At 59.4% G+C, this 24,464-nt stretch overlaps 2 protein-coding genes across 4 annotated transcripts; one reads left to right on the top strand and one right to left on the bottom strand.

Annotated features, from left to right (window-relative positions):
* Positions 1–15,326, top strand: Stk11 (serine/threonine kinase 11). Of its 3 annotated transcripts, none has more exons than XM_052165876.1 (10): positions 2–1,130; positions 9,590–9,673; positions 10,178–10,267; positions 10,715–10,847; positions 10,915–11,051; positions 11,334–11,461; positions 11,732–11,789; positions 12,544–12,740; positions 14,449–14,653; positions 14,877–15,326. In XM_052165876.1, exons 1-9 carry the CDS (start codon positions 841–843, stop codon positions 14,640–14,642), a joined length of 1,311 nt encoding a protein of 436 aa, XP_052021836.1. In that variant the 5' UTR covers positions 2–840; the 3' UTR covers positions 14,643–14,653; positions 14,877–15,326. The 3 variants fall into 3 exon arrangements, with proteins under 3 accessions (XP_052021837.1, XP_052021836.1, XP_052021838.1); XM_052165878.1 differs by having other exon boundaries at positions 897–979; XM_052165877.1 differs by lacking the exons at positions 14,449–14,653; positions 14,877–15,326 and adding an exon at positions 13,013–13,201 and having other exon boundaries at positions 1–1,130.
* Cbarp (CACN subunit beta associated regulatory protein) lies at positions 15,071–24,240 on the bottom strand. Its single transcript, XM_052165875.1, has 10 exons — positions 23,968–24,240; positions 22,229–22,328; positions 21,984–22,123; positions 21,820–21,884; positions 21,293–21,437; positions 19,992–20,163; positions 19,735–19,863; positions 19,180–19,387; positions 17,625–17,805; positions 15,071–16,873 (listed from the first exon to the last, which is right to left on the bottom strand). Exons 2-10 carry the CDS (start codon positions 22,319–22,321, stop codon positions 15,907–15,909), a joined length of 2,100 nt encoding a protein of 699 aa, XP_052021835.1. The 5' UTR covers positions 22,322–22,328; positions 23,968–24,240; the 3' UTR covers positions 15,071–15,906.
* Positions 24,241–24,464: the final 224 nt, after the last annotated feature.

Raw genomic sequence — 24,464 nt, 5'->3', positions numbered from 1 at the left:
TGCGACGACGGCGCGGCGCAGGGCGGTAAACAAGATGGCGGCGGCGTGTCGGTCTAGGAAAGGGGAGGCGGCTCACGGCGTCCGCGAGTGAGGCGCGAGCCGCCGAGGGCGGCGCCGGCGTAGAGTTTTCTCTCGCGGGCAGCATCTCTCTGCCTGGAGTTCGATTCCCCCCTCGCCGCTCCGGCCTCCTGCCTGTCGCGCGGCGGCTAGGCGGCGAGGGGGACGCGCCGCCCGGGGTGTGTTTTTTCCCCCCTCGGTCCCCGGAATATTTCCTTTTCGGACTTCGTGCCCGCGTCTTGCGGGTGTCCCGGTGTCCCGCGTCCGGGTGGAGTCTGCGGCCCGAGAAGTCGTGGAACTAAGGGTCCGCGCGCCGTGTCGGCGCGGGCCGGACATGGACGGCGCGGACCGGCCTCGACGCGGCCGCCTGGGCCCCTGAGCGCGGGGCCCGAGTGGCGACCATGACCTAGCGGCCCGCGCGCCGCGACGGCGGACCGTCGCCTCCGTCGGAAGCAGCGTCCCCGGGGACCCGAATCGGGGGGACGCGAGGGTTGGGGGGGCTCATTGCTTTTTTTTTTCCATTCTTATTTTCATTTTTTTTCCTCCCCGAGCACCTAGAAGAAAAGGGGAAAAATCAAAAGTGAAGAATTGGCGCCCAGGAAGCGGACGTGGACCCGGTTGTGGGGACCGGGAGGGTCGCGGAGGTCGTTCCTTTTTACTCCCCCTTCCTTTTTTTTTTTTTAACCCCCCTCCTTGAACATTTGGAAGAAGCGGGTGGGGGGAAATTCGAACTTGAAAAGACTTGGCGCTCCCGAAGGGGACGAGGACAAAGAGTGGGCCAGGATGGACGTGGCGGACCCCCAGCCGTTGGGCCTGTTCCCCGAGGGCGAGCTGATGTCGGTGGGCATGGACACCTTCATCCACCGCATCGACTCCACCGAGGTGATCTACCAGCCGCGCCGCAAGCGCGCCAAGCTCATCGGCAAGTACCTGATGGGGGACCTGCTCGGGGAGGGCTCGTACGGCAAGGTGAAGGAGGTGCTGGACTCCGAGACCTTGTGCCGCAGGGCGGTCAAGATCCTCAAGAAGAAAAAGCTGCGCAGGATCCCCAATGGCGAGGCCAACGTCAAGAAGTAGGTGCCAAGGGCCTGGGGCCGACGCGGGCGCTGCCTTGAGCTCCTTGGGCAGGCAGCCCTTCCTCCTCTACTTTCTGCCTCTTCTCTTGCCTTGAGCCTTCTTTCTCTTCTCGTTTCCTTCCTCCTTTTCCTCTCCCTTTCCTTTCGCCATCTTATCTACCCCATCTAATCCCCGAGCGTCACCTCGTGGGTCAGTGTGCTGGGGCAGCCTGCAGGCTGTCCTAGGGGGAGGTCGTGTGGCCGACTGCGCCTGCCTCCAGCCCTCCCCTTTGGGCCAGGTCCTGGCGCTAGTCGCGCCTGGCTTCTTTGGCGGGCGTTGCCAGGCGGGTGGCTAGTTTGTTTACGCAACTAGAGGGAACTGGTGGGGCCAAAAATAATGGTGAAGAGAGACTTGGGGTAAAGGGGGGTGGGTCCCTGCGGTGCCCTGCGTAGTTGGCATCTTTGGCCAGTGGGGTCTTTATCGCCTGCCCGGCTTGGCGGAACTTGGGAAACTTCTATCGGCTTCCAAGAAGGGGCCTTATCTTTGGCGCTAGCACCGGTGACGCTCTGCCTAACTGACCTTGCCTGTGGTCCTGTCCCAGGAAAGGCTGGCAGCTTCTTGTTTGCCAGCTGAGTGGTACCCACAGGAAGGTAGCGTATTCCCAGGAGCAGATGTGTGGACTCAGCGCTGGAGCAGGGCAGGCTGCTGGCCCAGGCTAGCCAGCCTCAGGACCGGCGTGGCCTTGTTTGTAGGAGTGGTCCTAGGTCAGCCTTGCACCGGGGAACCTGGGCACCTAGCATCCGTTGTTCCTGCAGGGGAATCCAGAGGTCTGAGCTGGGAAACCCTGGTTTGAAATCATTGTCTTAGGAGGGAGGCGCCATAGGCTCCTCATCTCTGGGTTTTGCCTGCTGGTCTCCAAGGCAGGGCCCCTCGGCTTCAGGGTCATGTTCCTTGGAAGCCCACTGTGGCTGGCTGGCTGGCTGCCCAGGCCTGCATCCTGGCTTGGGTCAGCAGCACTCATGTGCACATGGCAAGCCTGTGTGCGCCTGCCTGCGACTTCCTAGTCCTCACCTGCTGCTTTAGGCTTCGTGCCATCTCTACTTCATATTGCCAGGTCGGGGTGTGGCTTGCAGAGACAGCCAGGCAGGTTCAGCTGAGAGAAATTGGTCCCTAGATTCTGAAGTGGCCCCACCTGAGTTAGTGGGGAGGTACAGGAGTGACAGGTGTTATGTGTGAGGGGACTCTGGACACAGTGCACCGGAGGTCACTAGCTCCTATACACTCAGGCACTGCTCCTCAGACAGGAGTTGGTCTGGGCAAGTAGGCACACGCCTGTCATCGCAGTGCTCGAGACTGAGGAAGGAGGATGCTTCTGCTTCTAGACTAGCTGGGGTGCGTGGGAAACCCTGGTTTATAAGGAAAACGGTTTGGTAGGTTACTCGGTGGGTGAAGGCCCCAGGACCCGCAAGGAGAGCAGGAATAGCTCCACAAGTTGGCTTGCTTCCATGTGTGTGCTGTGGCACATGTACACACACACAAGATAAAAGCCAGGAGGAGAAACTGAGGCAAAAGCTGCAGACTGGCAAACTGCCCTGCACTGAGGTCCTTGAATGGCAGGTGTCCCCAGGGAGTGCTGGTGCCCGAGTGGCTCCTGCAGTGCAAACCCTAAGGCTGCAGCACCTGCTACTGTGACCACACGCACAGAGCCACAGCCTGGAAGGGACAGCTTGGTGACAGCTGGTGCAGGCAGAAAGACTCCTTTGTCTGCAGGAGCTGAATAGACTGCACTCGTGTTGTCTCTCTCATGGTGAAGTGTCTGGAACCTTCCGGGCGAGCCTCTGGTCTCTGGTCCTCCAGTGTGCACACAGCTTTCTCCTTCAGTACCATGCTGTGGCTGCTCGCCAAAGCGTCGCATAGTGTGGTGCCTAGTGTGGTGCCTTCGTTCCTGGGAAGGCTGCAGGGACCTATGCCCTTGGCTACTGTCAGCCCCACTGTGAGAAGTAGCAAGATCTTTTCCCCCCAATGTTTATTTTTAAATATACATTGTTGTTTTGCCTGCATGTGCATTTGTATTGGATCCCCTGGAACAAACTTAGGGACAGTTCTGAGCTGCCCCGTGGGTGCTGTAAATTGAACCCAGGGCCTCTGGAAGAGCAGCCAAGTGCTCTTAGCCACGCATCCATCTCTCCAGCCTCAAGTACCAGCTGAGGGGAGAGTTGAGGGAATTGCTAACGACCAGCCTGCTCTGCGGCTCTATGGCGATAAAGCCCCTGACTCCTGAAGTGCACTATGGTTGTCCTGCCCTGCCTTACCTGCGGGGCTTCCTGTGCTTAAGGCCCCTTGTGAACCACCTGGGTGCATGGGCCTGGTTGCCTCTTGCTTGTGCGTAGGTATATTTCTGAGATCCCCAGATGGGACAGGTTGGCAGAGACACCCCAGAGTATGGCAGGGATGAGGCTCTCCCGCCTTGCGTTGTCTGTATGGACAGTGGGAGCCAGGGGCCTGTCTGGCCAGTACCCTCAATGCCTGTGATGCCCTCCCCACTGCCGGGAGGAGGCTTTGCATGCTTGCTTCTTGTTCATGTTTTGTTTTCTTGTGTCTTTTGGTTTTTGTTGTTGATGTCTTCATTATTTTATATTCCACCCACCCACTCGGGGTTTCTCTGTGTAGCCCTGGCTGTCCTGGAACTCACTCTGTAGATCAGGCTGGCTTTGAACTTATGAGATCCACTTCCCCCTGCCTCCTGAGTGTTGGGATGACAGGAGTTCAGCCCCACTGCCTGGCCGTTTGGAGTTGCTTTTGTCCGTGGTACAGGGGTGGGTGCCATGGGTGGGCAGGCACGGGGCTTATGGAGGCTCAGAGGGCAGGGTCTCCTGGAGCTGAGCTGCACTGCTGAGCTGACTAACATGGTACTGGGAACTCTGAATCCCTGCGCCGGTGCTTAGACCTGTCTCATTTAACCCTAGGCCAGTCTCAAGTTTGCTCTGCAGTGATGGCTGATCCAGTATCTCCTGAGCGGTGGGTGGTGGCTGCCATCTTGTAAGGCATTTAGCTGTCTTCTGTGCGTTAGGGTCTTGTTATGGTGCTTGCCCTTGAGCTGTCCGGGCCTCTCTTCTGCGTGCCAAGGCCACCGTGGCAGCCTCACCTGTTTGCTTGCTCTTTGCTGGGTGCCAGCCGTGCCTGTGCTGTCTGACCCATGAGGTGGTGGCCCCCGCTTGCCCTCGCTTGTCACCCTCCATGGTTGCCCCGCCCTCTAGGCAGGCCAGGGTTGCAGGCCCTGCTGTCCAGAGCTGGGTCCTGGCCGTGTGTCCTGTGCTTAGCTGAGTTGCCTGTCCTTTGCAGCGTGCTGGCCACCATCTCCCTTAGGGACAGGGAGCACCTGCCTGGGGAGAGCGGCTGTGCCGGATGGCCACAGCCACTGAGACAGGGAGGGAAGGCCGTGTGGCAACGCTGGGTGTTACAGCCATGTCTGGGTTGCTGGGGCCATGGGAGATGCTGGCAGCTCTCCAGGGACAGCTGGAGGCCATACCATGGTGACTGGCAGGCTGTGTGATGTGGACTGTGCATAGCTGGGACATTAGTGAGCTGTGGGAAGCAGGGCCTGGACTTTGTCAGTTTTCAGCCCTCAGCTCACAGACCATCCAAAGCAGACCTGCTGCCTGCCTGAGGGGCAGTGGGGGGAGGCGGGCGGCCCTGGTGCCACACCTATGCCATGGCCTCCTTCCTGTTGTGTGTGTGCCTGTGATATCTAGAGGTCAGCCTCGCGAGTCACCTCTCAGGGACCTGGAACCTGTGACTAAAGGAAGTGACAGGGCTCACAGGTGTGCACCACCACAGTCAGATTTTTTTGTTTTGTTTTGTTTCTTTGGTTTCTTCGAAACAGGGTTTCTCTGTGTAACCCTGGCTGACCTGGAACTCACTCTGTAGACCAGGCTGGCCTTGAACTCAGTTTTTGTTTTTTTTTTTAAGATTTACTTATTATATGTGAGTACACTGTAGCTGTCTTCAGACAGCTGAAGAGGGTGTCAGATCTCATTACAGATGGTTGTGAGCCACCATGTGGTTGCTTGGAATTGAACTCAAGACCTTTGAAAGAACAGTGCTCTTCACCGCTGAGCCCTCTCTCCAGCCCCACAATCGGATTTTTATGGGTATTGGGAGATCAAACTCAGGTTCTCCTGCTTGCTGTCTCCCCAGTCCACTGTCAGCTGGTCTCCTTGGTTAGCAGGAGAGAAATGCTTCCATGACAGAACCACCTTGGTGCACAGTCTAGAGCAGGAAGCCCGCACCTTGGACCGTCGTGAGATGTCTAGCATTTGCTCTGCGGGCAGAATTCACGACTCTGCATCAGCCGTGGGCCATACTTTCCCTTTTCCGTTTCCTTTTCTATTGCCAGGGGCTGGCATGTGCAAGGCAGGCACCCTGGGACTGCCCCGCTGCCTTGAGAAGTGAGTTGGAGTGTCCCCTCGCCTAAGTTAGGGTCTGTTTGGGATGTGGGATGCCTGTGGCTGAGAGCCTGGTGTTTGTCAGCTCCAGCGGGTCTGTGGTCTCAGCTTTGTGTAGTTGGCCAGAGAACAGGACTGTGCACCCTGCCTGGGCCTTAACTGTGAGGCCATGAGGAGCTTGGGTGGGTGTCTGTGGAAGGGGCTTCCTCCTCTGCCCGCAGGGCTCTGGGCTGCTGAGCTGGCTTCCTGCTTCCTCTCGCACCAGTGTGCAGCCAGCTTACCCAAGCATCATCTTCTGTTGATTCTGAAGGGAGGGGAAGGGAGGGGCTGCTCTGTAGCCCAGGCTAGGCTGGGTCTGTTTTATTGTAACGGAAAAGACAACGTGCACAGCACCACAAGGGTTCCTTCTCACCTGCTTTTCTGTCTTTCTCTTTCTTGTTTTGAATTTTTATTTATATGAGCACACTGTTGATGTCTTCATACACACCAGAAGAGGGCATCAGATCCCATTACAGATGGCTGTGAGCCACCATGTGGTTGCTGGGAATTGAACTCAGGACCTCTGGAAGAGCAGTCAGTGTTCTTAACCACTGAGCCATCTCCCCAGCCCCTCACCTGCTTTTCTTTTCTTTCTTTCTTTTTTTTTTTTTTTTTTTTTTTTTTTTTTTTGGTTTTTCGAGACAAGGTTTCTCTGTGTAGCATGGCTGTCCTGAAACTCACTCTGTAGACCAGGCTGGCCTTGAACTCAGAAATCCACCTGCCTCTGCCTCCCAAGTGCTAGGATTACAGGCGTGCGCCACCACCGCCCGGCTTCGCCTGCTTTTCTTAGTTACCTATAAGAAATCCTGACACAGGAGGATGGAAAAAAGCTCTGAAGTCAGGTGGTTGGGGCTCTTCCTGGGACTGAACCTGCCTGGGCTCCCTCAAGCACTTTCCCATGGGGGAGAATTGCATGATGGGGCTTCAGTAAGGTGATTTTCTCTGTTTGTTTTTATGAAAACTTCATGTATACTGTGCTCCAAACATACCAGGGGAACTAGAATCAGAAACCCTGGAAGTGGAGTTGCAAATAGTTGTAAGCCATCGTCTGAGTGCTGGGAATTGAACCTGGGTCATCTGGAAGAGCTCTTAACTGTTGAGCCAGCAGCCCAGGTTAACCTCAAACTCATGATCCTCCTGCTTCAGCTTTCTGAGTGTTGGACTACAGGATGCTGTGATACTGTCTCATACACTTGTCTCCTTGCTGTCACCTAACACCTGACTGAGGCCACTTAGGAAGGAAGCGATTGCAGGCAGAGTTCCTCCCTGTTGGCAGAACTGGGCAGCACCTGATGACATCACATCATATCTTCAGGCAGGAGGCAGACTCCCCCTCAACCCATTTTTGGGGGAAAGACTATGTTCTTGCTCAGTCTAATCTGGAGACTCCCTCAGACTTGGCCACTGCCTGTAGAGGTGATCACCATCAACCACCACGTCATCTGCTGTATAACTTCTTCTGGGGAGACTCTGCACACTGTCTGCTCAGCCCAGGTAGGCTGGGAGCCCACAGCAGACCAAATTACGTAGCCCACCAAAGTATGGTCCAGTGTGGTGAACCAGTGAGGAGGTTTTTGGGTTTTTTTGGTTTTTCAAAACAGGGTTTCTCTGTATAGTCCTGGCTTTCCTGGAACTCACTCTGTAAGCCAGGCTGACCTGGAAGTCAGAAATCCACTTGCCTCTGTGCTGGGATTAAAGGTGTGCACCACCACTGCCCTGCTAACCAGTGAGGTTTATTGGGTTTACTTAGAGGGAGGGGCAGAGATGACTTGGAGGCAGCTGCATCCCAAGGCCAGCATGGGCGATGGCTCCCAAAGCTGGGAACCTGGAACGCACTGCACAGCCTGCAGGCAGTGTGACTGACAGGCTGGAGAGTGGCCCTCCAGGCGGCTTGGTTGTTCTGAGTCTCTTCCAGGGAGTCGGCTGCTGTCAGTTGTCTGTGCCGCTCAGCTCCACAGCCTTCATTGCTTACACCGCGGCCAAGGAGGGTCGTGACATTTTTAAGAATGCTGGAATTTTGGTTTCTTTAAAAAACATGGAAATGGGGACTGGAAAGATGGCTTAGCGGTTAAGAGCACCGATTGCTCTTCCAGAGGTTCAGAGTTCAATTCCCAGCAACCACATGGTGGCTCACAACCATCTGTAATGAGATCTGACGCCCTCTTCTGGGGTGTCTGAAAACAGCTGCGGTGTATCTTTTTTTTTTCCCCTCTAGACAGGGTTTCTCTGTGTAGCCCTGGCTGTCCTGGAACTCACTTTGTAGACCAGGCTGGCCTCGAACTCAGAAATCCGCCAGCCTCTGCCTCCCAAGTGCTGGGATTAAAGGCGTGCGCCACTACTACCCGGCTTACTTTCTTTTCTTGACATGGTTTCTCTACATGGTACTGGCTGTCCTGGCACTTACTGTGTAGACCAGGCTGGCTTTGAACTCAGATCTGTTGCCTCTGCCCTCTGAGTGGAGATTAAGGCGTGGCCACCGTGGCCGGCTCTAGGCATTCAGTTACTTGTTTAGCTGCGCCTCTGTGGGCACAGCTGTCGGCTGACTCACTCATGACCCCTCTGCCTGGATTGGCATCTGTATTGGCATTAGCATTGGTCTCTGCCACCATGACGTCAGCTGGTGTGGCAGCTGCCTCAGCCCCCCCCCACTAGGCTTCAAGCCCTCCTTGGTGACAGTCCCACGGTGATGTGGGGCTGTCAGGATGGGAGCCTTGGTTTTTACAGTAACTCCTGAAAGTCATTGTGGAAGAAGGGGGCTGGTAGGGGCTGGGGGTTGGGTCGTGCTGCATCTGAGCACTGGTCCAGGCATCTCTGGGCTGGCTTTCCAAGAACCCCAACTCCAAGACACAAGTGAGTGTGTGTGCAGCCTGTTTCCTGCTGTTTCCTTTTGTGGTTGTGGCTCCTGGGGACAGAAAGCGAACTAGGGTTAAGCTGGAAGTCCTCCGTTACTCGACACACTGAGGGAAGGTGGCTGTCTGTCCCAGTGTAGACTACTCCATAATGCCATGTTCCGAGGCCGGGGGCCACTGTTGACCGGACCCCGGAGTGACCCTGCTCCCGCAGCCCCTCCACACCAAGCCTGTGACCAGGCCAGGAGAAGACCGCTCAGAGTACAGGATGGATGCCCAGTGGACTGTGCTCAGGGCGACAGGAAGAAGGGGGTCCGAGGTGGTGAGGCAGGCCAGGGAGGGCACCGTCTGCCCAGCTGAGCTTTCGGTGAGTGGCAAAGCCCCTGTGGGCTGTCCACTGCAGCCACAGCCTGTGCCCCAGGGAACCCTTCCATCTCTGGATTCCCGTGTTCTGGACATTTGCTATCACGGAGGCCCACATTGCGTGACCTTTTTGTGTCTGGGTGTCTCACCTTGCTGAGATGTCTTCAGGGTCCCTCTAGGCCATGACAAGTGCCAGAGCCTTGTTCCTGTTCACACCTGTGGGATCCTTTCTTTCCTTATGTAGGTGGGTCATGTCGCAGTGTCTGTCCGTGTCAGTGCATGTCCCTTTAACAGCTGGGTGCCTTCTGCACTGAGGCTGTGCGTGTCTTCAAGCTTTGATATTGGGGTGATACCTGGGTTATTACCTGGGTATCGGACCTAAGCTAAGGGAAGCCTCTGGTAGGCCCATGGCCCCATCAACCTGCCACAGTGGCTCTCCTTCCTCAGTGGTTTGTTTCTGGGTTGTGAGGTGGCACGGTGTTTGGGGGAAGCCCCTGACCCTCTTCGTCTCGCTCCAGGCACAGCAGGTGCAGGACCTGTGCCGCCTCCCAGAGCTTTGCTTTTATGAAGCAGTTTTAGCATCCTGGTGGGTCCTCTCCACCATATCCTGAGACCACCATAGCCCATGTGACGGTCTGCTCCCTGGGATTAAGCCAGGTGTCACAGGCTCCACACCCACCTTCCCCATGGCCCAGTGTCCCCCCAGATGGGCATCTCCGCCATGACTAGATGTAGCCTCGCACAGCAGGCAGGTCAGCTGAGCGATGTCCTCTGTTGCAGGGAGATTCAGCTGCTGCGGCGGCTGCGGCATCGGAATGTGATCCAGCTGGTGGACGTGCTGTACAATGAGGAGAAGCAGAAGATATATCCTGGGATGGCGTGGGCGGGGGAGGTCCCGTGTTAGCGGGTGGCGGCCCTCTGCAAGACCTCAGGCTGCCGTTGAGTGCTGCGTACCACCTTGTCAACTGGGCAGGCAGGCAGGGTGAGCGAGCAGGGGGCTTCTTTCTGCCTGTGCTAGCCTGCTGTGACCAGAGCAGCTGGAACTGGGCCTGGCCTCGGTACGTGGGCCTATGTGCACTGACAGTGCCCCGGTTCTTGAGTTTTTCATGCTGTCCCTTCCCAGAGGTAGAGCTTGCACAGCATATGTTGCATCTGGGCAATCCTGGGAGCATGCTGAGCCTAGCACCCTGCCATTGGCCGCGCTCCCTCCCTGTGGCCCGAGGCAGCGAGTGGGCCCTGTGAGCACTGATAGGGAGCGCAACCTGGCCGGAAGTGAGCGTGGTGATCTGCTCGCGCAGCGGGGCCCTCCAGACCACGTTGCTAGGAGCAGGGCTCCTGGCCTGTGTGCTGCTTTCCTTAGCGCCCTACGTATATGGTGATGGAGTACTGCGTGTGTGGCATGCAGGAGATGCTGGACAGTGTGCCAGAGAAGCGCTTCCCTGTGTGCCAAGCTCACGGGTGAGTGTCCGCTGGGTGCAGGAGGAGAGGCATTGTCAGGACACCCAGATGCTTCTGGGCCCCAGGTTTTAGCCAGCCAATGTGCTGGGGTTACCCTCTTGGTAGGCCACGGGCCCACTGCCCCGCAGAGCTGTAGTGTCTTTGAAGTCTGGTCAAGCCTCCCAGGTGCAGCAGAGTCACATCCCAGGTTAACAGGATGAAGGGAAGGAGAGGAAATGAAGACAGAGGGGAGGCCTGGCTCCCTGGGCCTGAACAGCCGTAACTGTTAGTTGCCCTGTATAACTGTTGGTGGCACTGGCCCTCGGACTTGCAAGTCTGTTTGCCTGAGCTCTAAACACCTCTCACCTGTGGGCTAGGCCTCCTGAGTCTCCCAAGCGTCTAGCAGACTTCAGTAGCACCGTGGTGTGGGCTGAGACCCCGTGGGCTGAGCCCGTCCCACCCGTTCAGGTACTTCCGCCAGCTGATCGACGGCCTGGAGTACCTGCACAGCCAGGGCATTGTTCACAAGGACATCAAGCCGGGCAACCTGCTGCTCACCACCAACGGCACGCTCAAGATCTCCGACCTCGGGGTTGCCGAGGTAGGCGCCTTGTGCAGGGACCGTGGGCCGCTTCTCCTGAGCTGCCCTGACTCTCACTGCCCTGCAGGCCCTGCACCCTTTCGCTGTGGACGACACCTGCCGGACAAGCCAGGGCTCCCCGGCCTTCCAGCCTCCGGAGATTGCCAATGGACTGGACACCTTTTCAGGTTTCAAGGTGGACATCTGGTCGGCTGGGGTCACACTGTGAGTGTCTTGTATGTCCCCCGTAGCAGATGGGGGACTGTGGATTTTTTTTTCTAGTGTTCTTGGGCCTTTTGACCCACAGGGTGTGGCTAGCAGGTTGGACATTCCAGGTCTGTGGGTGTAGTTCCCCTCCACACCCCACCGTACAGGGTTTTGCTTACCTGCATGTGTGGGGTACCATGGCTGCACATCTACAACTGACATGTGTCCTGTCTGGGAGTTGGGGCGCCTGGTCTCTGGTCTCAAGTGTAGCCAGCACTAACGGTCTTTTCCTGTGTGAAGCTACAACATCACCACAGGCCTGTACCCATTTGAAGGGGACAATATCTACAAGCTCTTTGAGAACATTGGGAGAGGGGACTTCACCATTCCTTGTGACTGCGGTCCACCACTCTCTGACCTACTCCGAGGTGGGCATCTCTAGATCACCCAAATGTCAGGACAGCTAGGGACAGAGCCCCGGTCTGTGGAGGGGGTCTGACCCGACTGCCAGGATGGGAGTTTCTGAGATTGTTTCCCCCCTCTCGGGGGTGGGAGGGCTGGTGGGGTCTCAGTGCCATATCCCTGCTTCCTGTTGCTATCTCACTGGGGCCTAGGAACACCAACGAGATGGATGGGGTAGGGTTGTGACACAAGCAGGCGCCTGCTGCACTCTCTCACACATCCCTTCTGTCTTGCAGGGATGCTGGAGTACGAGCCGGCCAAGCGGTTCTCCATCCGACAGATTAGGCAGCACAGGTGAGCGTGGCCGGCCGTCAGCCTGCTGAGGGGCAGCGACGCCAGCTTGTCCATAGCAGGAGAGAAAGGCTGTGCTGTGTGCGCTCATGTCCTGGGAGGGCTGTGCGTGAACTTGGGTTATAAAGGGGGTGCCCAGTGCAGGACAGGGGTACGAAGTCCTTCCAGGCTTCCCTACCTTTATCTTTCTGTTCAGGAGCTCAGGCAGCTGTGTGGCCGAGAGGCTGGAGATTCAGGGCCTAGAGTTAAAGGTGGATCCTCTTGTGATGGGGAGGGAATAGAGGGGAAGTGTCACTCGACCCCCACTGGTCCTTGGTCATCTGGACGTGGGAGTGTCTAGGGATGCAGCAGAAAGTGTGAGGCTTGGTGTCGTTCCTCACCTGAGGTTAGAGTCTTCTCTGTGGCACTGGGGCCTCTGCCCTTCCTTTGTTCATTTACTAGCTGGTCAGAGCCCTCGGGTCCGGACCTCTATTCTAGACTGAGACCGGCTCAGCTGAGTGTCCCCCAGGGAGGGCTTCTAGCTTACCTGTGTTCAAGACGGGTGGGAATCTAGGTGCAGGGATCTGACTGCCCACCCCAGTCCAGGGTGCTGTGGCTGCCATCAGTGGGGGGCGGTTTGGGTGTGTCAGCGTTGTGGGTGTTAGACTCCCTCAAGCCTGCAGCCCGAGCACTGAGGCCTTGCCTGTTACAAGGGCAGCTGTGGCATGGGCTCAGAGGATCTTGTCCGGCTGTGACCACTGCACTTGGGCTTCTACAGCTGGTTCCGGAAGAAACACCCTCTGGCTGAGGCGCCCGTGCCGATCCCACCGAGCCCGGACACTAAGGACCGGTGGCGCAGCATGACGGTCGTGCCCTACCTGGAGGACCTGCATGGCCGCGCGGAGGACGATGATGACGGGGACCTGTTTGACATTGAGGACGGCATCATCTACACCCAGGACTTCACAGTGCCTGGTGAGCTAGCTGGACACGGTTCACGCTGGAGCCAGTGCCCCTGTGCACTCTGGGGCCGTCCTCTGCCCAAGGCTCCAGCTGACACAATCCACCAGGAAGTCATCCTGGGGCTGTGGCACTTCACCCGGGGCCATGGCTCCTCACGGCCTCTCTGGCTGCATCTAGGAGGAGTGGGACCCTGGAGGGCAGTGGGTAGGACCCTGAGCCACCTGAGGGAGGGTCCAGTGACCCTCAGTCGTGGCCATGCCTGACCTTATCGCCTTCTTCCCCAGGTGTCGAGGAGGCGGCCGAGGCAGGGCTTAGCGAGGACGCATGCGACACATGCGTGTGGAAGAGCCAGGGCGCAGGCCTTCCTGGAGAGGAGCCCGAGGAGGGCTTCGGGGCTTTAGTGTAGCTCTGTCTGCTGCCCCGCCCCACCCCCGTGGCCACCACATGTCCTCCATAAAGCTTTGTCCACTGTGTCTGCAGGTGGATGCTTGCCGCGACTGCCCTCCCGCCACTGCCCCGACAGGCTTCCCACCAGGGTTTCAGAGAACACGCCTGGGTCCAGGGCCTGAGCCAGGCTCTCAGCACCAGGGCTCTTGGGGCCTTTGTCCCTGTGCCCCTCAGGCCAGCCCCACTCAGCTCTTGGCCTTTCAGATAGCTCGGGGGAAGGAGAAGGACCTTGGCTACTGTGTTCCCTGTAGCCATTGAGAGTTCTGATGGCTGCTGGTGCCCGGTGGGACCCACAAGGTCAGGGAGGGGTACATGTGGTGTCCAGCGTGGGCCTTGGGCACAGCCGGTCCTGGGGTCCGGCGCACCGGTGTGGGGAGAGTGGCTTCCGCCCTGTCACCCTGTTACTGGAGCCCTTAGCCTGGACTGTCCCACAGGCTGCGCTTCTGCCTCCTCTGGCTCCCGAGGGAGGAGGAGCACTTAGGTGCTGGTTGCATGAGGGACCCTCAAGGCTGCTGTGGTTTGAAGGAAGGCAAGGGTCTGGGCACACTGGGTGGCCATGGGGCCCATTTGTCAACTGGGGTCGTGTTGCAGAGTGAAGTGGCAGTGCTCTGAGGTTAGCGTGACCCTCTGTACCTGGCCTGAGGGCTGGAGTCTGCAGCGTCAGGACAGGGGCTTTCTACTCAGTGCCTTGTGTGGAGGATGGGACAGACGCCTCCTGAGTCACCTGACCCCATGCCTAAGGCCGGTCCAGAGTGAGAGCCAGACTGGGAGCTGCTAGTGCGGCTGAGTCTGAGGGTCTGGGAGAGAGATGTGGATCCAGGAGCGTGGGCAGTGTAGACACTGGCCACTGGAGCCTGTGAAGCTTCGGAAGAGGTCACCTCTGCCCCACCGTGAGGGTGGGCCAGCAGAGCAAGCTGGGCCTGCAGACCTCGGCTGCATGGTCTCCATCCCATGCTCAACGAAGCTAGTAGGCCCCAGGCCGAGCGCTTCATCTCCTGTGCCTGTCTGAGGGTCTAGAGCCTGGCCCCTGGAGAGCTCTGTGAGCTGCTGCGGGGCTGTCCAGGCTAGACAGGCAGGTGAGCATGGGCCTGCTGCAGGGGGCGGGGCAGGCCACTGGAAGCAGTGGGCCGGTGGCCTTGGAGCCAGTGAGGGGCGGCCCCAGAGGCTAGAAGGCATAAGCCTGCCCAGCCTCGGGCGCAGTTGGGCTGGCTGGGCCCGGGGACTTTGAGCCGCCTGCCCCTTTGCTCAACCTGTGCTTGCCACCTTCCCACAGGACAGGTCCTGGAAGAGGAAGTGGGTCAGAATGGACAGAGCCACAGCCTGCCCAAGGCTGTCTGTGTGAATGGCACAGAGCCCCAGCTCAGCAGCAAAGTGAAGCCAGAAGGCAGGCCTGGCACCGCCAACCCTGTGCGCAAGGTGTGCTCCAGCAACAAGATCCGCCGGCTCTCAGCCTGCAAGCAGCAGTGACGGGCCTCCAGGTGGGCATGTGGCCAGGACCCAGAGCCCTGGGGGTGTTCACAGTGGGTATCTGCTCCTAGCTCCTCCCTTAGGGCGGGGCTACGGCTGCGGGAGGTCTGGTGGCTGAGGTCATACATGTATGTGTGTATGTATGTATGTGTATATGCATACAAAGGACCTTTCTGTTCTGGGGTGGCCAGTGCCTGGAGCCTGGTACTAAGAGACTGCCTATTGTACCAACAGTGTGTCGCCAGAATCTCTGGGCAGGTGTCCTTGCAAGGCTGTGGTTTCCGGGCCTACCTGTCCACACACTTTGGGACTGGGACGTTGAAGCAGAGGGCGGACCTGCCACCCCAGAAGCACTTTATGTCGAGACCACTGGCCGGCCTCGCCTGCATGCCGCCCTGCGAGCCTCGCTGTCTTTGGGTTGGTTTTTCTTTTTCTTTTCTTTTTTTTTTTTTTTTTAATAAAACAGGTGGATTTGAGCTGTGGCTATGAGGGTGTTTGGAAATATGGAGCAGGCGGTGCACAGGGTGGCCTGCGGAGAAAACCCAGAGCAGACAAATATGCAGAGACATTTATGATCAACCAGACAACACGACCAACCACAGAGGGCACAGGGCGGGGAGTGGGCGGGCACTCATGGTGAGGCCGCCCTATCTTTTGGCAATAAATAAAGCTTGGGAAACTTGACGCTGCCACCTGGGCTGTTCTGTCCGTGTGTCCAAAGCCCAAGGCTCTTAGGGAGGACTGGGACGGGAGCCTGTGACATGCAGAGAGCGGGTGCGAGGGTTATTGCTCAGAGAGGAGGGACAGCTGCTACAGAGCGCATACGGGACGGCCGGGGAATAGACTGGGGATTTGGGGCGGCACGCTCCTCTCTGATCCCAGTGCCCCAGTCACTTCACCGCCAGCACGAGCCAGCCCATGAGTGGTTCGGCTGATCCTGGAGGGAGGCTGGACATGCACCTCAGAACCTGCTCCATCTGCATCTGCGGCCAGAGGCTGGGGGCCGGGGTCAACCGGATACGGACCGGAGAGTCCAAGCTCTTCGTCCTCCCTGCAGTTGAGCCTGGGTCCTGGAGCCTCGTGCTTCCAGAGGCCACTGCGTCCTGCTAAGTGCCCAGGGGACACTATATGTGCACACTTGGGATTTGGGGGCCGTGGACCCATGCACGGCAACCTCAGGTTGCCCCCACTGTCGCCACCATTCCCACGGCAGTCCCATGTGCTGCCAGAGCAGCAGCCGAGAGGCAGGTCCAGCACGTAGAGCTTAGGCCGGGCTGTGGTCAGGGGATGTAGGAGCAGCAGCAGCGACGATCAGCACCTGGGATGAGGCAACTGGCTCCGCAACAAGGCCGGGAGTGAAGAGTCTCTCGTCGAGGCTGGCTGCCAGCTTGTCCAGCAGTGCCCCGGCGGGCTCAACGCACAACCCAGAGCCTGGGCAACCACCGCCTCCACCACCAGGCTCCTCCTCGATGACAGGGATGGATGGGTCATCACCCGCGATCGGCAGCGCACGGCCTTCAGGAGGACAATCCACGCTGTCGCCACGCCGTAAGGGCGCGCGTGTAGGGCGGGCCGCTCCGGGGGGCGTGGCCGCGCGTGCACCACCTGGGTCACTGTGCTGCCGGCCTCTCTGTTGCCACTGCTTCCGAGCATGAGTGTGAGGATGCGCACGTGCGCGGTGACGCGGTGCATCGTCAAAATGAGGGTCGTGGCGCAGGAACTCGTGGAAAAGAGCGTCCGTCTTCTCATCGATGCTGTAATCGCGGCGCGGCCTGCGTGGCCAGGCTCGTGGGCTGCGTGGGGGGCTGCGGGCTGGAGCAGGAAGTTCTGAAACTTCGTCACCCGCTCCGCGCCCCTCGATGCTCGCGTAGCCACTGTCCATCTGTAGAAGGCGGCGGGCTTCACCGTCCTTAGGTCGCAGAGCAGGTGGAGACTCGGGAGGGGGTGGGAAGGCAGGGGCTGCACCTCCACCTCCGGAGCCCGAGCCCGAGCTATCGCCGCTGCGCACTGAGTCGCGGTCATTGCCACTGCTGCTGTGGTCCGATGCAGTGGCTGCGTGGAGCTCGAGCGAAGCACGAAGGCTCCACAGGTCACGGTAGCTGCACTGTGCATGCTCGGCGTCCTGCTCTTGTTGCGGGTCCTGCTGCTGCGCATGCTCGGGCCCCAAACTGATGCCATGCTCCGGAGGAGTCTCGGGGCTCGCTCCTCCCGACGCCTCAGCTGCCTCTAGCCTGCAAGGCCAGGCCCACGTGGTCAGAGCCTGCAGGCATTGCCCTGCCCTGCCGGCCACACGTTGGTGCTTTAGGGACTATGGACACGGAGGGACTTCTTGGAGTCTGGGCCTCTCCTATGTAATCCTCTTGATTTGCAAGCGTACCAAGAGGACGGCCCTGAACCAGACACCGAATCATCAACCCCTTGTCCTAGGTGGTTACCTCACCCACACTGGTCACGGGCTGATACGGCCCGGTGTGAATCAATGAAGCTAACGGCCAGCCCCAAGTTTGCAAGGCCTCAGCCTGTATCCCAGTGGTTTTAACATTTGGGAGTTTTTCTTTTGGCTTGGGGAGGGAGGTTATTCCTGATAGCAGCTGTTACCAAGGCCGCTCCCTGATTGGGGTCAAGCAGACATCAGGTGTGCAGGCTGGCAGAAGGGACGCCGGCACCACGGAGGAGCCCTTCAGGCCTCGGAGCCTGGCACAAATCGGCAGGGCCATGGTAGGCCCAAGCCCACTGCCCTGCTGTGGTGGATGTCTCATCTTGGAAACCCTGGGACCATCAACTGCCCACCTACCCTTACCCCATCTTTCCCTGCTTCCCTCCTCCGGTCTGCGCTGGAGAGGCGGCCCCCATGAAGTGGCCAGGGAGACTCGAGTTCGTGTCCACAGGGCCAGGAGGGCAGTCCCCGGGCCACCTATGGGGGACGGGGCAGGGCAGGGGCCCACAGGCCCACCCTTAGCACCTCTATCTACTGAAAAATACCTGCCGAGAGTGGGGGGTGGGCTGGTGGGGCTGGCCAGAAAGGGGCGGGGGTGTGGGAAGGCCACCGAAGCGCCTGCGCTGGCAATGTACTGGATGAAGTCGGCGTGGGGGCCGTCCCCCTCCTGCTCCATGCTCTCGCTGGCTGCCCGCTGCCGTTGGAAGTGGTGCCTCTTAGGGGAGCCTGTAGTTGAGGATCAGGCCAGGACCAGCGATTAGGTGTGCGTGTGCTGAAAGACCTCAGGGGAAGCAGTGCAGAGACTGGATGCCAGGTGGCTCCAATGGCCCAGCTCTTGCTGAAGCCATGGCCTAGGCAAGTTGGGGTTGTTAGGAGCCTGCACAGCAGGGAGGAAGATGCCACCTTCAGGCCACTGCACCATGCCCTGGGAAGCGTGGGTGAACTGCACCACCTGTGCCCCCAGCTCCTGGCCAGTAGCCAGGATCTCACCCCAAATAAAACCGACAGAGTGGGCAGGCCTCCAGGCGCCTGGGAGTCACCGGACAAACAAGTTCTGAGCTGCACCAGTGGCTACGGTTAATCTGCACCAGGAATCACATCACGACTCCATCTCAGAACCCAGATTCTCACCAGGGCAGTCAACAGGACTGCCCCTCCCACAGGAGTACCCCAGAAAGGAGGTGAGGTGAGCCCTCTGTCACCCAGATTTTCCCTGGTGCTCACACCGTGTCCTCTACCACCTCCCCCACCAGGAAGGCCAGTATCTAGGTGACAGTGTCCCAAGCAAGGCCAGGGCACCACCCCCATCTACAGTTAAGCAGTCCTGTTTCCCAGGGCCAGCAGGCTGCCAACTATTTGTATAAATTGCTTTGGGGGCACAATCCACACTCATTTGCATATAGGAGTCACTTCCTAAAGCCACAGCTGCGATGGGACAGTGTGGCCACAGAAATCCAAATTGTTACAGTCCAGGGCCTTATCAGATAAAAGTGTTTGGGGATCAGCTGGGCATGGCGTCTGCTGCTGATCCCAGGACCTCTGGAGGGTTGGTACAAGCTCAAGGTCTACTTGGGTCACATGGTGAGACAACTCCAAACAACCAGAGGCATTCATCAATCCTAAAATTAGTCCAAGGCTCCCTTTTTCTTTTTTGGAGATAGGCTCTCATGTAGTCAATGCTAGCCTCAAACCTACATAGCTGAGGCTGGCAATGAGTTCCTGTCCTCCAACCTCTGCCCTCCCACGTACTGGGAATATGCACTGGAGCACTGGAGAGAGAGCCAGGGCTTCAAGCAGGCTGGAGAGGCCCTCCCCCTCCCCCACGACTTGTTCCAACAACTTAAAGCCGTGCAGGCAAAAGGACCAGGCGGAGGTCCGGGATAGCTGGGGGGGTCAGTGTGCTGATGGATGAGGGGTACCACACGAGCCCTGAGCACCCCACCTTGTAGTGGCAGTGACAGGATGGCCGTCGCCTAGGAGACAGGGCACCAGTCACTGACGGCTTTCCTAGAGACAGTCAGGCCCTGGGAATCCCCGGCCTCTTGCAAGGCCTCCATCACGATGGCCCCCGGAGGTGGTCGTCCCCCTGGGACACCTTACCTCTGGTGTCCAGACTGGATGCTCGCTGACTGGGCTCCAGCTTCCATTTCTTGACCTTGAAGTAGGGGCTGGCTCCATCCAGGCTGGCATGGCGGCGTAGCCGAGTGAAGAATTGCAAAACGGTGCCCGGCCCGGAGGAGCCTGTGCCCATCTCCCCAGGCACCGCCTCAGGCCCAGCAGCCTTGGCACCCCGGGTACCTGCATCTAACTGGAGGGGCGGAGGTAGGGGTAATTGTCAGGCAGGCACCGGATCTCCTCTCCATCTGGCCCTGACCCAATACCTGGATCCCCGTTAGGCGTGTCTTTGGCTGTCCCATTCTGGTAATCTCCTTTCTCAGGCCGGCTCTGCCGTCCTGCCCTGAATCCCGCCTTTCATGGGGGGAAGGACCCTGCCTACAAGTTCTCTTCCTTGGGCTGAGGTGATGCTGGTCACTGTTCCCACCATCCTGACTCTTACAGGGGCATCCTGGGGCACTGTGGTCGGAGCAGAGTGGTTCTGAGAAAGAAGGCACTGTGCTCTTGGGGTGCTGTAGGGAAACCAGAGGGAACCCTCACCGAGGTGCCCTCCCCAGAGTCACTGGAGGCTGAGGGGCTGATCTCCGAGAAGTCCACGGAGTTGTAGGAGTCGCCTGGCAGGGCAGAGCTGGGGCCCACTGAGAGGCCAGTGAGGGTCTTCCCAGGGGGCTGTGAAACAGAGGTGGGTGAGGGAGGAGGGGCAGGGAGTACAAGGAGGTAAGGGGAGGACCCGCCTTCCCACCCCGGCCCGCCAGGACCCTGCTGAGGACCACGGGTAGCTGCCACTTTGACCTCACCTGGAAAATAGCCAAGCTGTCCTTGGGGGTGGTAGCTGGGCGGGGGGTGGCCGCGGCGCTGGCCTCCCCCGAGTCACACTCATGGATGGTAGCGATTTTGAGGGGCGGCAGGTGGAGGTGAGTGAGGCGGGCATTCTTGAGGTGATGGAAATCCCCTTCTGTCAGGGTGTACCTATGGTGGGGACCCCAGCAGTCAGCCTGTGGCAGCCCTGTCTTGACAGGACTCTCGCTATCCTCCTGCCTCCACCTATCAAATGCTGAGGTGACAGGTTTCTGTTTATTTTCTGAGACCAGGGTGGCCTTGAAGTCACCGAATGCTCACCTGCCTCTATGCCCCCCACCAAGACCAACAGGGTGGTGGTTGTTGTTGTTGTTGTTTTGAGACCAGGTCTCACTGGGTTTGGCCTTGGTCTTTGCAGCAGTCTTTCTGGCTCTACCCACCGTGTGCAGGTGTTATTTTTTTTTAATTAAAAAAAAGATTTATTTATTATTATATAGCTGTCTCCAGACACACCGGAAGAAAGCATTAGATGTCATTATGGATGGTTGTGAGCCATCATGTGTTTTCTGGGATTTGAACTGGGATTTGGACCTTCGGAAGAGCAGGCAGTGAGGCAGTGCTCTTAACTGCCGAGCCCTCTCTCCAGCCCACAGGTGTTCTCTCTCTCTCTCTTTTTTTTTTGATTTGGTTTTTCGAGACAGGGTTTCTCTGTGTAGCCCTGGCTGTCCTGGAACTCACTCTGTAGAACAGGCTGGCCTTGAACCCAGAAATCCGCCTGCCTCTGCCTCCCAAGTGCTGGGATTAAAGGCGTGAGCCACCACCGCCCGGCTGCAGGGGTTCTTTTTAAAGGTAGATCTTTGAAACACATCAATGGCTGGCCTGGAACCTTCAGTGTATACTTTCTGTGCATGCTAGGCGGGTCTCAGATTTGTAGCAACTGAGGCTGGAGCCGGGGCTCAGGAGTGAAGAGCACCTACAGCTCTTGCAAAGGACCTGAGTTGAGTTCCCAGCACCGATACCAGGCGCTCAGAACCAGAGATCGATCGGACACCCTCTTCTGGCCTCTGCGGCCACTTGAACTCCCATGGACATCCCTCCCCCCCCCCCCACACACAAAGACATATAGATGCAGATAAAACTTTAAAAGTAACTCTAGTAATTCTCCTGCCTCAGCTCTGCTTAGCCCTCCATATCGATACTTACTCTACCATCCACCCTGCCAGCCCATACCAAGAGACCTGAGCCAGAGTGCCCAGCCCTCTGCAGCAAGCAGCTGTGACCTCCCCCTGACTTCCCTCACCGGCGGCCCTTGTCCTGAGCCTTGCGGCTCTGTTCAAACAGGGCGGCCTCGTTGAAGGACACGCGGCGGCCGGTGGAGCTGGTGGCTAGGAAGCGCTCTGTTTCTGTGTCCTGGCCCTCGGGGTCTTCCCCCCTGCAGTCGGGGTCTGTGAGGAGAGCCAAGAGAGGGTGGGCCCGGGGTGGGCCGCGCGTGTCTGGCTGCCAGGCGGGCCGCTGGGCGGGGTGGGCTGGGCAGGGGGCACGGGGCCGAGTGAGGGCAGGACGGGGCGGGCTGGGCGGGGCGGCGGGCACTCGCTCATCCGCTCACACACTCACTCGCTCTCAGCACGCGCCTGTGCGCACCTACGCCTGGGCGTTAAGGAAACAGAGATGAGTCGGACTCGAACTGCGCCCAGTCTGGTGGGGGAGACAGACAGACAGACCGTCAGGCGGCCCGAGGGGGCGGGCAGGGGGCCGAGGGGTGGGGGCGCGGCGGGAGGCACGGTCAAGTGCAGCGAGGGGGTGCTGCGGGCCGCGCGGGCCCCTCACCTTGTATAGGGTGGGTGCCGTTGTCCAGGTATGTAGTGGTGGTCTTCTCTGCTTCCTCCATGGCCCTGGGGAAGACAGGGAAGGGGTGAGCAGGGTGGCGCGCTCCGCTATGAGGCTCTGCAAGCGCACCTGGGCTTGTGGCAAGAGGTTCCCAGGGCATGCACCTGTTGAAGCGCTGGTGCACCTCCCAGCAGCGTTTGCAGAGCAGAAGAACGCCAGACAGCACCACCAGCGTGCCTCCAACGAACAGCGACATCACCACCACCAGCAGCACATAGTTGTCCAAGATGGGGTCAGGCTCCGCCTGAGTCGGGGTTGGGTGCACAGGGCGGGGCGGGTCAGGGCTCCACCGCAGAGTGGACTTTCCATCCCACCTCTACCCCGGGTCTCCAGGAGTCACCCAACCCACCGTGGGGCGGCTGGTGGCATTGTCCCACGCAGTCGTCAGGGCTACGGTGGCGGTAGTGGCGGCAGCAGTGGCCATGGTGGCCGTGGGCTGCATTTTGAGGCTACGAATAGGGCAGAGGTCCAGCTCAGGTTCAGCTCTGCCTCCTGCCCCTCCCTGCAGGAGCCCCTGCAAGTCAGCCCCGATCGGCCCCGTGCAGCAGCAGCAGCAGCAGCAGCAGCAGCCGTCACCGGGGTGACTCATGGACAGGTGGGGCCGAGGCTTACAATGTGAGCGCCCCTCCACTCCCCATCCCCGCGGGGGTGCCTGGAGCCAGGGCATCGCCCCCGCCAGGACCTCTCTTTCGCCATCTTTATCATATAAAAGGTGGCATCGCGCGTGCGCAGGTCTGTGTATGTGTGTGTGTGTGTGTGTGTGTGTGTGTAAGCGTGGCTTTTCCACATGCCAACCACCTCCCTGCCCGGCTGGAGTGGCCGGACCGGCAAGGTAACGCAGCCATGCTCAGGAAAGGGAAAGCACCCTGGAGGAACGCCTCCACAGCACACTCAGGCAACATCCCAGGTGTCCTTCGGTCTCAGGGTCTCATGGTGCAGAAAAGGAATTGAAGGTGGTGCACCTGAGGTGTGGGAGGGGCTGTATCAATGCTTCCCCACCCCCAGTCACGACTCGACAGGGAAAGGTCCTTGTTCCCCACACTGGTGGGAGTGAAAAGGACAAAAGACGTTCATCTGTTCCTGGCCTGAAAAATCTGGTTCCCATGGCGACAGTGCGCAGGGCCGCGCGAGGAGGGGGGGCTGTTGCCAGGCAGAGGGAGGCGGGCGGGGGCGCGGGGGAGGCCGCCCACAGGGGCGCCCCAAGGCTTGGCCAAGATGGCTGCTCACCAGGCCTCTGCCAGAAGCGTGGAGAAACTGAGGCTAGGGCACATCATGGGGTGGGGTGGATTCAGGAAAGGGCTGTTAAAATTGCACCTAACTCAGTCCGGGAATGAAGATGGTTCTGGAGTAGTAGAGGCCGCTCTGGCCATCCGCCCCTAGTCCCCACACCAGCGTGAGCATGCAAACCCCTTTCCCATGGAAGAACCTACAGGCTCCAACGTCACCAGGGTTTTTCAGACTGGATGGTGGAGGAGTTGTGTGTGGGGGGAACCTGAATAAACGATGTACCCCTCCCCAGAAGTCTACGTTTCCTCAGTGCTCCCAGGCAGAGAACATCGGACATCAATTTTGGTGGGTGGCAAGGGGCGCATATGTAGGTCGGGAAATGAGTTCAGGCTGGAGGGGGTGGGGCATGGCGAGGATGGTAATGGAGGTGGGGAGGGAGATGGCTGGAGACCCAAGGCGAGGAAGGCGGGGTCATGAGGGCCAGCGAGAACGCAAGCCTAGACATGGAGTCCCCACAGAACCTCCACCAGGCCCCCCAAGTAGGATACGGTGCGGAAAAGCGCAGAGAACGCGATGCCAGGCTCGCGAGGATCCAGGAGGCCAAGGCGACATCACTCTCGCCCTGTCACTAGGGTAAACTGAGGCCAAGGGCAGGCATGGGCGGGCTCCCTCTCCGGGCTGCGGGCGGTGGGCGGGTGCAGGGCGGCTCGGGCCGTTCCCACGCTCCGCTCCCTTCCCGGAGTCGCACGCGACAGGACCGGTGGGCCAGACGGGCCCAGGAGCTGGTCGCTATCCCCTGGCCGCGCGCATCCGCCCGCCCGTCCCCGCCCGGTCCCGTGCGCCAGGGCCCGCCGCGCCTACCTCAGCGCCGGGGCGTGCGGCCCATGGGCGGCGGGAGGGCGGGCGGCAGATACACGGCTCTCCCGGTTGGCTCTGGAGCTCGGTGGCCGCGGAGCCGACGGAGAATTTATGAATGGAGAGAGCAGCGCGCGGGGGAGGCGCGCAGGAGAGGTGGGGCCTTGCACGTGACCGCGTTGGCGGTGCGCCCGCTCCGGCCCCTGGCTCTGTGCACCCGGTAACCGCCCGATCCCGCAGCCTGACCGCCCCCGCCGCTCTCGCCGCCGCGTCTGGCTGGCACAGCGATGGCCACCGCCTCCCCTTCCCTTCCGGCGGGGGCGGGGGCGGAGCCTGAGCTCCCGCGCCCCCTCCCGCGGCCGCGCAGCCCCGCCCCTCTCACCCCTTCGCGACTCAGCCTACCTGGTGCTGCAGTGTCCTGGAACCCGATGCGGGCGGGGCGCGTTACGCCCCTAAGCTAACAAGGGTCTCTCAGGTCTTGGGAACCCTGGACTATCTCGTTT

This window comes from Apodemus sylvaticus, chromosome 20, assembly GCF_947179515.1.
Source record: "Apodemus sylvaticus chromosome 20, mApoSyl1.1, whole genome shotgun sequence".
In the NCBI taxonomy this organism is placed as follows: Eukaryota; Metazoa; Chordata; class Mammalia; order Rodentia; family Muridae; genus Apodemus; species Apodemus sylvaticus.
The sequence above is the reverse complement of the archived record's forward strand: the minus strand, read 5'-3'. Positions and strand labels throughout refer to the sequence as shown.